Genomic DNA, 13,780 nt, shown 5'->3' on the forward strand with positions numbered 1-13,780 from the left:
GGCAGTTTGTTATGTTGTTCCAGTGCTCAAACTCACAGAGTTCCTGTGAAAAATAAGGCATTGGTAGAATTGAGGCAAATATTTGGTATTTAAGAAGAAAAAAATAAGGACTATATATATTGGTTTAATGAGATTAAGTCACATCAGGATCAACAATATTACTTTCTCTAACATAAAGGAAAAGCAAACAAAATCACTCAAACCTACTGTTATCATTAATGAGTCAATTACTGTTACATTTTTTTGCCATAACTGAAAATAAGAAATTGAATTTTTCCAAGTGGAAAGATCAGCTTTTTTCTTGCTGGTGTTTGCAGTATTGGTTATTGCATTTAGTGGTGCAAATTTAAATTCTAGACTTCAGGGCAAAGGAGCCTTTCTCTGGCCTATCACCACCTGCAATGACCAGACTCCCACAGCAGCAATAACCCCCGCTTACAAATCTGGAAGACATTTATAGCAAGTGAATTCAGGCTTCCTTCCAAAATGCCATCATTTCATGCTACAGCATGGTTCTGGGAATGTTCCATAGGCTTCTAGGAGCATCTAGAAATTTATAATAATTGGACCATTAAAAAGAAAGAAAGAATTATAGCATTTCCCAGAACATTTAGTTTAAAATTAGCTTGGTTTGGTTTATCAGAGAACTGTTCGGCTTACTGTGGCTTCCTAAGGTCACTTGAGGACCTAGAGCATTGGCAGCAAGACTCAGGGAATGTTTTGGTCCTTGCAGGTCCCACACCAACTACTCCCACAAATATGAAATTATTCCCTCTGTAAATGGACAAAAGGCCTTCTCAGATGATGGGCAAGAAATGGATTTGTACCTAGAGAAATCTTTTGTGTATGTGAAATTTCTTATTTCTCAACCTAAGCTATTATTCCATGAACGGGTAAAGTAGAATTTAATCGACCACACAAAACAAAACAAAAAACCTCAATGCTGGTTAGTGTAAAATTACCGAACCGAAGACAGTGGGTAAACATTTCCTCTGTTTGCAAAACACTTTATCGTTTTACGTGGTAAAAGTCTCGAATTCTTGATCTTATTTTGGTGGACCATTTCAACATAGTACGGTTAGCATTGGTAGGTTTATTTTTATTATATGAGAACTTTAGTTCTAGAAGGAAGATTTACCCTTGGCATAATTCTCTGCCATTTGACTGTATCGATAGCTTACTATATGAGCAACTAGATAACTTATGAAGCCTCTGAGATGCTCATACCATGGATGATTCAACATGGCATTTGAACATAAGTCAAGTATTGACCTCACATCTATCAGATCTCAGGTGTCATTGCAGCAGAGCATGACAGAATGCCTTTGAGTTAAACATGAAATAAATCATTTACCAGGTGGAGTATAGGACACTTCTCGACTTGGTGACGTTTTTGGCTTTGAAGTAACACGCTGAGGCACCTTACGAGCTGAAAGAGAGAACTCAGATGATGAGTCATTTTGGTTCGGTATCTCCCAGGCATGCTTAACATGTAAGATATGACAGAGTGTATTCCTGACCACTGATTAAAAAAAGAAGTATTGAAATGGGAGTTATATGGAAAAATAAACCTTAGGCTCTAAATATTTATCAGTTAGAATTCCAGATACTTTTAGAAAAATGTTATCTGAGAAACCACAAAATATGACTCAGCATAAGGGTAGGGTGGAGAAAGTTCTGTTTTTAAAATCTTTATTTCAGAAGAGACAGCAATTAAATTAATGCAAGAGCACTCTTCTCGAAGTTTGACTCATCGAATCCACCCTCATGTCTTTCTGTGAAGATTAATTCAGTGAAATCAGAGTAGAAGCCAATGAAGCATGGATAAGACAAGCTTAAAGTCAACTCAGACAACAGCAGAAAGAGAAGATAATACAGTGAGTAGGCTTGAATTCCACACTCTCTGCCATGCTTAGGCTCAAATCAATCTTTAAATGAGCATGTTCACAAACTAAAATGGTCTTCCCACAACTGCTCCTTTGGAGTAATGAGGTGCTGATACCAGGAAAAAAAAAAAAAAGATCTAATTTATTTACAGCTCATTTTATAATTTCAAAAGTGGTTTTATAAGGATTGTGCCCTTTGATTCTCACCATAATGATTGAAGGAATTATGAGCTTCACTTTAGTAGCTTGGGTTGGTGACTCTCTGCCCAAGGTTACATGGTAGTAAGTACCAGAGATGAGACTTGAACTGAATTCTTAGGTCCAGACAGAAGCACTAGATTCAAACACTTGGGCTCTCTAGATCCTGGTGCTGAGGTCACATTTTAACTTGTTCCTCATTTTTTAGGTGGAAATAATAAACCTATCTTAAAGGGTGATTATGAGAATTACACATGAAATGTCAAAATGATGTGAGAACTATATAAAAATTCTTTCCACTTCTAGAAGATTTTTACAAATTTGATAGTGAAAGGTTTGAGTATATTCCAATTCTCATGTTGTTCATCTCTACATAAACCCAAAGCACCCATAGTTTTGATGGTTGTAAGATTTATTGGGATAAAATTAATAATGGGTTGTTGACTATTACCTATGAACACAGGAATCTAAAAAAAACCTTTATTCAATGACAAAATACCTTTGATAATTTGTTCCAAACTTTTTATTCCACTTTGCCTTAAATCTTGCCATCTAAGTATAAATAGGAAGAGAGGTAGCATGCCCAATTATAGCATTTCAATCTGAAAAAATTAGCAGGTGATCACACTGTGTTGTACTTGGTGTTGTATACTCTACTGTCAGGGATCCCTTTACAGTCTAGCAATAATAATTTGCATTTGGTATTGTACATATGCACAGAACATTCTCTCTCCCAAACGGCCTTTTGAAATTTACAAGATCTAGCCAAGGGTAAGGGAGAAAGTACCAGCATTTGATTATTCACCTTTGAAAGATTTAGTGATACATACGTATACATGCTACACAAACATTGCTAGGATCTATTCAGTAAGATCATTCTCTTGGGTAGGGGAATTCCTAATTTTACCCGCTTTGAAGGGGAATAATTAGAATACACTTACTTCTTCACAATCAATTTTCCAAATTGTTCTCTTGCATTAAGTGCAATGACAAGCTAGAAGTATTTGGTTTGCAGTTACTTTCCACAGGAGATGCTGGTGTGCTGAGTGTTGCCTCAGTGGGAACAGAATCAAAAGGCTGTCTTGTTATGGGCTGACAACCACTCCAAAATTTCAGGGTTAGAGAGTGGAATGCATCGAACATATGAATCTATCCATTATGAAGTTGCATATCTTGTTGAACAAGGTTGGCTAAAGGTCTAAATAAAAATTAAACAATCTTGAAATTTAGAATGATGGGAAGTTAGAGTAAGCTCCCGATTTACTACATGTATTTCTATAAGTACAGAGTATGTAGCTCAAAAAGATAAAATGACAAATGTCTTCTTTGTTACCTCATATCTCCTTTACTTTTAAAAATTTTACTAACCAGGAATTTATATTCCCAATGTCTTAACACTCAAGCACTTATTTTTCATCTTTTATTTTCCAACATTCATCAAGTTTTCATGCTTTCTTCTGTTTCTCCTTTCTCTACTACTTTTGTTCTATGCTTTACATTTAAATAAAAAGCTGAGAGCTGCTTCTTCTCATGTCATTTTATCTGTTAAGCTTTTAAGGTCAGATTTTAATTTTCTACCAATTTAATATCCTTGCTTTGATTTTTTTGTTCTTATTCTATTCATTAATCATTATTTATTTACTAATCATTGTTTTTCATAGTATTTATTATGTATTAATGCTTCCAGTGTATTTATTGTTATTATTTTAAATTTTGTATTCTAGGGAATTTTGGCCATGGTACCTTTACACTATGTATCATACTATTGTCATAGCAAAGCTTTAGTAATTAAAGAAAACACACTTAAAAATACATTAAAGCAGATTTAAAATCATTAGCTAGATGTCAAACATAGAACTGTGTTTTAAGGAATTTCCCTTAAGAGAAAAAAAATGATAGGCAAAATTTCTCTTAGAATCGGATATTAAAGACCATGCCCAAATCTACAGTTTTTTCTTTTGGTAGGGATACTGACATATGATTAAAGGATCAGTGGTAGGAATTAAGAACTACTACCTCGATTAAGCATAATTTTGATGGTGCTCACATTTTCCTTCCCCAGACCATAAGTGGTAGTGAAGGCTCCTTTTCTAGTAAATTGAGTAGGTGCACCCTCATAACTTTTGGAAGTAGACCATGTATAAATGATATGTTTAAATTTATATGATGAGCCTAGACTGTAAAGTCCTTGACCATGGATGGATACAATTCTGTCTCATATCCCATGTCTGGCACACAGGCCACAGAATGCAGGAAATATTTGTTGAGTGACTAACTGATGAAATGAGTTAATCACTTAAGCACTGAGGGGTGGTATAATTTGAAATTAGAGAAAAAAGAAGATCAAAGACAACACACCAGTACATGCTTGTAGTAGGAACCAATGCTAGACATGTTCCGAAGAAACGAAGGTATCATATTTATTAATAGATGGATTGCAGAGGGCGGGGAGGAAGAGGAGCAAAAATTAGATTTAAAATACTGAGAACCTACCACAGACAAAAATGAGAAATTGAAAGGAGGAAAAGATAATGAGCTCTGAGGCATGTCAACTTTAGGGTAGCCCCAACTAGACATCCTCCAAGGCAGTTGGAAAAATTGGACAAAATCTTGGTTGAGAAGTTAGGGTTAGATTTAATCATATTCAAAGAAGAGTGTCTTGAACAGAATGAAAAACAGTTTATAATGACTCTTGTTCAGGTCCTTATCACAATTTTACAGCAAAACAGCCAAAGCAATATTATATTATCATTATGTTATAGGAGAGTATATATATATAAAAACAAATCTTCATGACATACTATTAAATAAAATCTACTGGAAGTAAAAATAAATAAATAAATAAATAAATAAATAAGTAAGTAAGTAAGTAAGTAAGTAAGTAATTGGCAGGGGGAAGCACATTCCAGGACCATGCAAATATTCCCACGCTCGGAGAGGCGATGGGAATAGGCGGGCTACTCTGAAGAAATTCCATTCTTCTCCAGCTCCCTCTTCAAATAATGTATTAACAGGGAAGCTTTCTGGAATAAGCTATTCCAATCACATACTTTTTGATGAAGTTCACAAATAGATGTAAATGTTTCTTGTATTTCAAAGGAAAACTTGTTTTACAAGGGTGAAAAACCCAACTGACTATAACTCAATAGAACAAATCCAATAATATCAAATTCTTCAGGCCAGAATATAAAACATGTCTTTACCTGGCTGTGTTTGTGGGATTCTCGGACGTGGAGATGTTTTTGGTTTGGGAGAAGCACGTGGTATCTGCTTGGGAGCTAAAAAAAAGAATATAGGTTTGAAGCTCTTAAGCGCTTCAAGAATCACAGTATCTAAGCCTCTAGGATCTCAAAGATGAAGTCTTAAATACACAGCAGCTAATGCAAATCAAGCTTTCAAAGAACCACAGAACAAAGAGATAAATTTCTTATATTATTATAATGGAAAACAAAACAAGAAAGCACATTAAATGATATCCAAGATATTCAGCCGGCAGATGAAATATCTACTTCAAATACCTTTTAAAAGGTTAAAAATAAATTTCATAGTAAGAATTCATCCTTATTACAAGTTCATACTATTTTACAATAATATCTGCTATAAAATTTTAAGTGCAGATAAATACAATTTCTTCTAAAACCAAAGCTGGTATGTCACATTCCAAATATACCTAGAAAATGAATGGTATTTTAATACCAAGTGCTAATGGAAAAAAATCTTAGTCAACATAATACAATTTTCACTGGTCATGCTGGGGAAGAAAAACTGAATAGAAATTCAAAGGATACATTCCTGAGAAAGTTATTCCTTTGTTGGGCGATTCCTGCAGTACTTCTAGGACAGTCACTGTAAAAATCAATTGTTTCTTTACCAAGAAAATGAGAAGTATATCCTGCCGGAGGAAAGTAATTATCAAATGCAAGGTTGCAGTTTATGGAAACACATTTGTATGGACTCTAGTGTGTTTGGTATAAACAGCTTAGGAGAAGCAAAATGGTTTCCAAGGTCACTGGGTTTCAGGCACCTAAGGAAAGCTGGCTGAAAATAAGAGTTATTAGATACTAGAAGTTTCTATCGAGTCTGCATGCAGTGGTTTCAGTGGAATCTTCAGTGGGATCGCCTGGAGAGAAATGAACACCAATATATGCAAGAGATTGTGCTGGTTTAGGAGCCTGAAGGCTTAAGAGCTCCCTTTGCTAATCACTCAGTCTACAGCCTCAGCTTCTCTCTCAAAAGTAACAGGACTTTTAAGAGCCCTTCCAATACTGAAATTCTGTGATTCTAGAATTTCTTTCAGTCTTGTGATTTTCTGACTACCAAGTTCCTTGGCTTGCTGAGGTTCCTGATGGGCTATTTGCTTCTCCCATGGTATGAGGTAGATATTACTAATAGTATTCACAATGAAACATTCCGATCGTATCATTACAGCTACTTAAACTTTGGAGAAGTTAGAGATGACTGGCACAGAGTCAGTTAATGTGGTTAAGGTGATATTTCAGTAAAAATTAAACTGTCAATTTGGTAGGCAAAATTTAATGAGATATTTTAGAGGACAATGCATAAAATTAACATTCATATCTCTTTTGGAAATAGAGCCATATGAAATAGCTTATTAACAATCAAAACACAAGTTTGGGCTTATTTATGATAAACTATCACGCTAAGAAAGCCTATAGATATTGAGAGGATTTTTCCTTGTAAGAGGCCAAACATTTAGTTATCCATATTGGTGATCTGTTTTCCTGTATTTCAAATTCCACCATCAAGTAAACCTTGACGACTTGCTAAGTAGCTGGTTTCACGTCAGTTTTTCTTATTTACATGCAGTGAAAGGTCCAACTGCTGCAGAAAGGGGAGGAGAAAGAAGTAAAGGGCCTGAATAATGATAAGGTGACTGGCCAATTGTACCCCTTTATGGGGACCACACAGTGAAATCTGTTAATCTCCAACACAAATTAGATACCTTAAAATATTCTGTACATTACCGCAGGACTTGTAAAACTAGTTAAGATGATAAAGTATTTAAAATTAAGATACATATTTATATATAAAAATGGAATATAAATGTTATTTCCCAGCAACAATACTATTTCCTGTTTGAAACATTTGCAGAGTAGATCAGAAGGGCTTTTCAGCCATAGCCTAAAGAATATTCATAACGCTGCCAAGTGAATGTCTATTAGGATGAGAAATGGGGCATCAGGGAAGTCAGATCCCCCATCAAAGACTGTGAGCAGAGTGATTAAGTTAGGTGTTCTGATGTCTACAGTGCCCATACTGTCTTTCCATTCTTATAAATTCTGCAAACACTCACCTTCTACATGAAATACAAAATAATATTTACCCGGTTCAGTCGGAGGCTCATCTGGGCTGGGTAGGATTATAGTTTGGAAAGGCAGAGGAGATGTCTCTATGATAATTGAAGGAAAGTACCTGGGGTTATGAAAGTGCTTCACAAACTTTAAGTACTGATGACAGAAAGGATGGTAACAATTAAAAAAAAAAAAAGAAATTGCAACTCTGTAGCAAAATAGCATTCCTACTTCTTCATAATGCGTTTAGTTTAAAAAATGCTGAGATGCCAGATTACCAAATAATTTCAAAGTAAGCAATATCCTTACTTTTAAGTCCTCATTTCAAACTAGTACCTCCTCAACACTACTAGAACAATATTAGAAAGATAGTAACCTTAAAGAGCAAACCAAAGTAATAAGGAATGTTAAAGCGTGAGCCCATGAAGAAGCATTGAATTTCACTTAGAATTGTGGCAAAAAAAAAAAAAAAAAAATCAGACATGTAAACGAATGTGATGAAATGAGTGTTAATGGAAAGTACGTTGCTAGGGCAGAAAGTATAAAATGGATCATCATACAAAAAGAAAACTGAAATATTCGACACAATACAAGCTGGCAGAATGTTCAGTGTTAGGAAAAAGATGCTTTAGATTTCAAAGTTTCACTGACTTAAGTAAAGAAAGAGACCAACATCTAGATACAAAACTGAACAGAAGAAGAAACTTTTTGGACAATGGTTACAAACAGAAGCACCTAGAAAGAAAATTAACTGCAGTGGCAAAGAATGATGTTGCAACATGAATTCACAATGAGAGAGAACCTGAGGTTCTCAGGTGATGGTGGCAATGAGAACAAAAGCTGCTGAGGTGTGTCATTACCTAGCGTGGTCTCAGGTGGTTCAGACACATTTGTAATAGATTCCACAACTGTATCAAAACAAAGGAGAACAATTTTAGAAAACTTTAAGGTGTTAAGCTATAGTTAAGTATATCTTTCTTGAATGTCAACACATCTCATTCTCTTAAGATTTTGCATGTATTTTTTTTATAGATAGGACGATGGATTTAGAGAAGAAAAGAGAGAAACAAGGGGGAAATCCTATTCCGTAATACTAATTTTCCAACTAATATTTATGTTTTAACTGTCAGTAGCTGGCTATCAAATGCCATTATGTTCCATATTTTGATACAACAGAAAACCAGAATTTCTGTGTTCAGAGAGTCAGTTGTCATTTTAGTGTTAAGAATCCAAGAATTTGGGAAGCTATTGCTCTTCAAATGAATTCAACTGCAGAACAAATACCACAGCCTGAACTTCCATGTTCCATGGACATAACAGATGCTAATTAAAAATTTGGTGAATAAATGAATGAGAGCATGAGAACCTTTACCACCTGCAGTCTTTGGCTCCTCTGGACTGAGTGGTGCTTTGGCAGAGGGATATAGATAATCTGTTACAGTTGGTGCTAGGGAATAAACAGGGAATGGCTGGTTAGTGGTGGGCAGCTCATAAAACACTGTAATAGAACACTGTTGACTTTGTAAACAGAGGTTAGTTAAGTAGATATATTCATGAGAATAAATAACGTTTTGGTAGATTAGGAAAATGACTACAATTTAAGAGGGCAGAGGTGAAGGCAGATAATGAAGGCAGTGTTCAGTGTGGGCAAGGGTACACACACACGCACGCACACACACACACACACACACACACGGTAACTGTCAGGGTCTTCAGCAATTTCTACTTGGAGTAAAGCAGGTAATTTCACTTCCTTACATATTTTGATTAAGTATTCTACTAACAAAAAGACAAAGAGTCCTTAAAAAGCATGGGGATGAAACCTAAAAACAATATAAAAATGAAAAACAGGATGTTCATATTCATATTTAAAGAATGATGAGAATGTTAAATTTTGCATTCAGAGTGAAAGGCAACTAAGAAAATTGTGAAACGTGCATAGCAATACAGCAGACACTAGCACAACGTGCTGTATGTAATATCTGACTTTTAAGATTCACTGGATGAGCACAGACAAGATGTGAAGAGCTATGAAATGTCACAAAGCATGAGGGCATCCAAAGATGACTTCTGCAATGAGATGGAAAAGCACATATACCTGACTTCTCGATGGGAAAATGTTTTTTACCTATAGCTTCCTTTGATGACTCAATGCTTAATGTAATGAATTCCGGGACTTCAGAAACTAGCAGAGAACACAAAATGATACAATTGATCAAGAATGGGTTGTTGCCAGCATTGGGAATGCACACAAGCTAAATACTATTTAGAAAAGTGTCTTGCACTTTGTTTGCATGTCATGCTCAATGTTTGCTGTTATGATAATAACAGTATTATTAATAACATGATGGGAAGCTCAAATAACTGAATTGAATTCCTAATTTTGAAAGTGTTGTAGGTAACTATTAACAACCGTACCTTGTACCATCACAGGCACAAAAATGTCATTTAATTAATTAGAAGATACACAAAGGAGATGAAAAGAATTATAACCCTATGCTGGAAAAAGATCTGATGTTTCAAAATATATGCCAGGGAGTAGCTACTGAATTCCTAACTTAAAATGTTTGTCTTCATTTTTGAAGGGCAGTATTGTATAGGGTGGTTTTGTGACCTGTGCTTAAGTGAGAACTTTCTCCCTCCTTCATGGTTATAACTGAACGAACCTTCTTTTCACAGAACAGAGCACACATTTAGCTTATTACTAAAGAGAACTACAAGTTTGTAACTGTTAGTGAAAAATAAGGGATAAAATCAATTCTTCTAAGTGGTTTTGTTGACTGCTTAATCCACATACTTGACTATTCTCTATGTGATACAGAGTATACACAATGAAATGAAGATAAATATGTCTATCAGGTGAATAACAATTGCCATGAATATGTAACTAACTTAACACCAGTATGCAATCATGGGAAGAGCATGTACAATGCATCGAGTTATTAAATGTGTATTACTTGTTTTTTTTATATTTGAAAATTTAACACTTGGAAAATGTCCCCTGAGGCTCACAGTGTACCCAGACAGATAAAACAGTCTATTTACCAGGTTGACTCTGTGTCATTTCTAGGCTTGGTGATGTCACTGGTTTCAAAGTAAGAGTTTGCAGTTCAGTGGGAGCTGAAAGAAGAGCATCTAAATTGTCAAAGTAATTATGGAAAATTTATTTTTACAGGTTTTAGATAAAGGTAGCAATGGATAGAAATACATAGATCTTCAAAAATCACACGGTTATGGAGAGCCATGCAGAGTATACATTATTAAAACAGCAATTGTCAAACTATGGCCCTGCCAATCCAGTCCTTGGCCTGATCTGTGAGCTAAGAACAGTTTTTGTATTTTTTCAATGACAGAAAAAATTTCAGAGGAATATTTTATGACATGTGAAAATGGTATAAAATCCAAATAAAATTTTATAGGAATACAACAACACCCTCAAGTTAAGATGATCCATGGCATATTTCCATATCATCTACATATTGCTTTTGGTTGCCTTCAATTGAGATACTACAGCAGAATCAAGTAGTTTCAACAGAGAATGGCCTACAAGTCTAAATTATTTACCATCTAACATCCTTACATAAAAAATTTGCTGACCCCTGATCTTAAGCATCCTACAAAATGCAAGAGCCTATTTGAGAAAAAACTAGGTTCTCACTATGGTATCTGAATATGAATTCCCACAAGGGCTTTCTAAGAGCTTCCTACAGCTGATTTTATGACAGTATCATTACCAACATGTTTAGTACCATTTGGCGTGTTTTGTTCTGTGTTCTAGTTGGACCTCCCCCTTGGGTAATCTCAATAGGTATTGAGATTTTTTGTTTTATTTTTGCAGTTTCCACCCTCCTGCCCACTAATGCAAAATTCTGAAGTTATTTCAAAGCCCAACTATTCTCTATCAATCAACATAGATCTTTGTTTCCTTTAAGTATTTTCTCTCTATATTCTTACCAATTAAACAAGCTGCTTTTGTATAAGCAAATTGCCTTATTTAAAACAAAAAAAACAAACAAACAAACTTGAGAACAGTGTTTCTTCACAGTTATATTGTACTCTTCTCAGCAAGTGAAACATGTTCTTACTTTGGTCTCTATCTCTGTTCCTCACCTCACCCCACCCAACTGCTAATATAGTTCTGGGAACACAGAGGGCAAGGAAATTTTTGTTTAGTAAGCCAAATAAGTATTGCCAATTTCAAAAAAAAGATAAATGAAATAGAGTGGTTAGAGAATTTAATAAGATGCATCTTTTGTTGGAGATAATCCTTCTGCAGGGCACATGATGAATTTGGCTACTATATAAATCTCCCCAACCATGATCCTTTTGGTCAACATGCAATTATAGAGATACTAACTACAATTTGTGCCTTCTCTCTCTTAGAAGGTATAGAGGTGGGAATTGAAAGTTAACAAACTACATCACCGTCATCCCTGGGATTCAACTGAAATGGGCTGGAAGGACTCAAACTAGAAATCACTGACTTTCTTGATTCCTGCTGTGAAACTTCCAGAAGTTTAAAGTTTGGGAGGAGGATTTATTTTCCCCCCAACGTTTTTGAAACCAAATGAAGAAAATCGAGTTGCTATTGTGTTTATAGGTCTAGAAACCATCAAAAGCACTGTTCACGGACTGTGTTTTCTAAAACATTAGATTTTCTTGAGTTTATTGCCTAAGTTTGAAACATTTTATTTTACTAATCTGTTTCTTATCACTACTGACAGTGTTTTGGAAACAAAATAACAAGATTTGTTAATTAGAGGAATAGATATTAATGTAATTACTCAGAGATTCCTAGTTAGTGAAGATTAAGAATCAATGCTAAGCTTGGTGGAAGATAAAGAATAACCAAAATCTTCTGTGGTGGGAAAAGACTGTAGCTTGTATTTACTATTATTTGCACTTCCAGAAAGCACTTTTTTTTTTTAGATAATTTAATATAACAGGGAAAAACAATCACTGAAAATAGGAAGAGAATAATGCGTATGTCACAAAAATCTTATAGAAAGTAAGTTGATCAGAAAGATTTCATGGTATTTAATTGTTATCATTTTATAGATCTAACTACCAAATAGATGGGTTGTAATTTAGACTTCAGACACTTCAGAGAATGAAATTTTAAAGGAAGTTTAATGGCAGATAGATTTCCTGGGTCCAGGGACATTTGTTAAAAACAATAGGCAGCACTTGAATTAAGGATCCTGACTACTAATGGGGCGCCTGGGTGGCTCAGTCAGTTAAGCGTCCAGCTTCTGCTCAGGTCATGATCTCACAGTTCATGAGTTCAAGCCCCACGACGGGCTCTGTGCTGACAGCTCAGAGCCTGGAGCCTGCTTCAGATTCTGTGATTCCCTCTCTCTCTGCCCCTCCCCCACTCACACTCTGTCTCTGTCTCTGTCTCTCTCTCTCAAAAATAAAAATAAAAAAAGAATCCTGACTACATATAAGATGAAGTATGAAACAGATCAAGAGCAGTCTAAGAAAGCAGGAGCAATTCTGGCCATGACAGTGATAGAGTAGGTTTTCAATGAATAAAAAAGTATGTAATGAGGTCACAAAAATCATTACCTAATGTTGATTCTGGAGCCTCAGAACTATGAATAACAGGTTCAAAGCTTGTAGCAGGAACTAACCAAAAGCAACAACAGGAACATGAAAAAGTATAAATGCACATTAAAAAATCTTAATTTTTCTTTCAAAACATTCGTTTCAAATGACCTTTTTTTTAAACTTTTGAATTGACAGGAACCAGTTTATTTTTGAGAATTTGGTCAAACGAGTCAGGAACAAGTCATTGCAGAAAGTAGTCACAACCTTTAAATTCTGCTATGCAGATTAGTATGGTCACTATGAGGTTCTTCTAAGATGTTTGATATTCTGACTCTAACCAATATGAAAGCTTGCTTTGGAAAATCTGCTTAGACAATGTATATGAAGATATATATGAAAGTAACTTGTGACAACTTTTGGAAGCTGAAATAATACTTATGCTTATGTAATCATGACCATAATAACTAGATGTGTTTAAATGCAGATATAGCAATAAGTAATTATCAGTGACTATGCCAGTCTTGCTATAAACACATCTTTAGAGAGACCAAAAATTTCACTCAAGAAGCAGTTGCTAACCATACCTCTCATGCCTTGAAGGCTGTCACTTCCCATCAGACGCATTTCTTTGGGACCCCACTGGGGCAGACTGCTAGGGTTCACCCCTCAAATCATGGAATAGCATATTTACCCCATTTGGTCTGAGGTGCTTCAGGACTTGATGTGGTTTTAGGTCTGGGACGTGGACGACGGGTTCGTTGTGCTGTTTTAGGAGCTGAAGGATGAAACTTTGGATTACTCCTGTGAAGATGGTTTTGGAAACAAGGCTCTAGA

General features: G+C 35.3%; 1 protein-coding gene across 39 annotated transcripts in view; it reads right to left on the minus strand.

The window, feature by feature from the left end:
* Positions 1–13,780, minus strand: part of ABI3BP (ABI family member 3 binding protein) — a 256,218-nt gene that overhangs the window by 70,021 nt on the left and 172,417 nt on the right. For 18 of the 39 annotated variants that reach the window (XM_053903274.1, XM_053903276.1, XM_053903280.1 and 15 more), the window contains 9 exons: positions 13,638–13,721; positions 12,965–13,024; positions 10,442–10,531; positions 9,525–9,581; positions 8,772–8,843; positions 8,257–8,304; positions 7,429–7,494; positions 5,288–5,362; positions 1,355–1,429 (listed from right to left, as the gene is read on the minus strand). In XM_053903274.1, the coding sequence (XP_053759249.1) occupies positions 1,355–1,429; positions 5,288–5,362; positions 7,429–7,494; positions 8,257–8,304; positions 8,772–8,843; positions 9,525–9,581; positions 10,442–10,531; positions 12,965–13,024; positions 13,638–13,721 (627 nt within the window). The remainder of the gene's footprint in view (positions 1–1,354; positions 1,430–5,287; positions 5,363–7,428; positions 7,495–8,256; positions 8,305–8,771; positions 8,844–9,524; positions 9,582–10,441; positions 10,532–12,964; positions 13,025–13,637; positions 13,722–13,780) is intronic. The other 21 variants (XM_053903281.1, XM_053903269.1, XM_053903265.1 and 18 more) reach the window with 12 other exon arrangements.

This window comes from Panthera pardus, unplaced genomic scaffold (assembly GCF_024362965.1).
Source record: "Panthera pardus isolate Hobbes unplaced genomic scaffold, ASM2436296v1 HiC_scaffold_16, whole genome shotgun sequence".
Taxonomy (NCBI): Eukaryota; Metazoa; Chordata; class Mammalia; order Carnivora; family Felidae; genus Panthera; species Panthera pardus.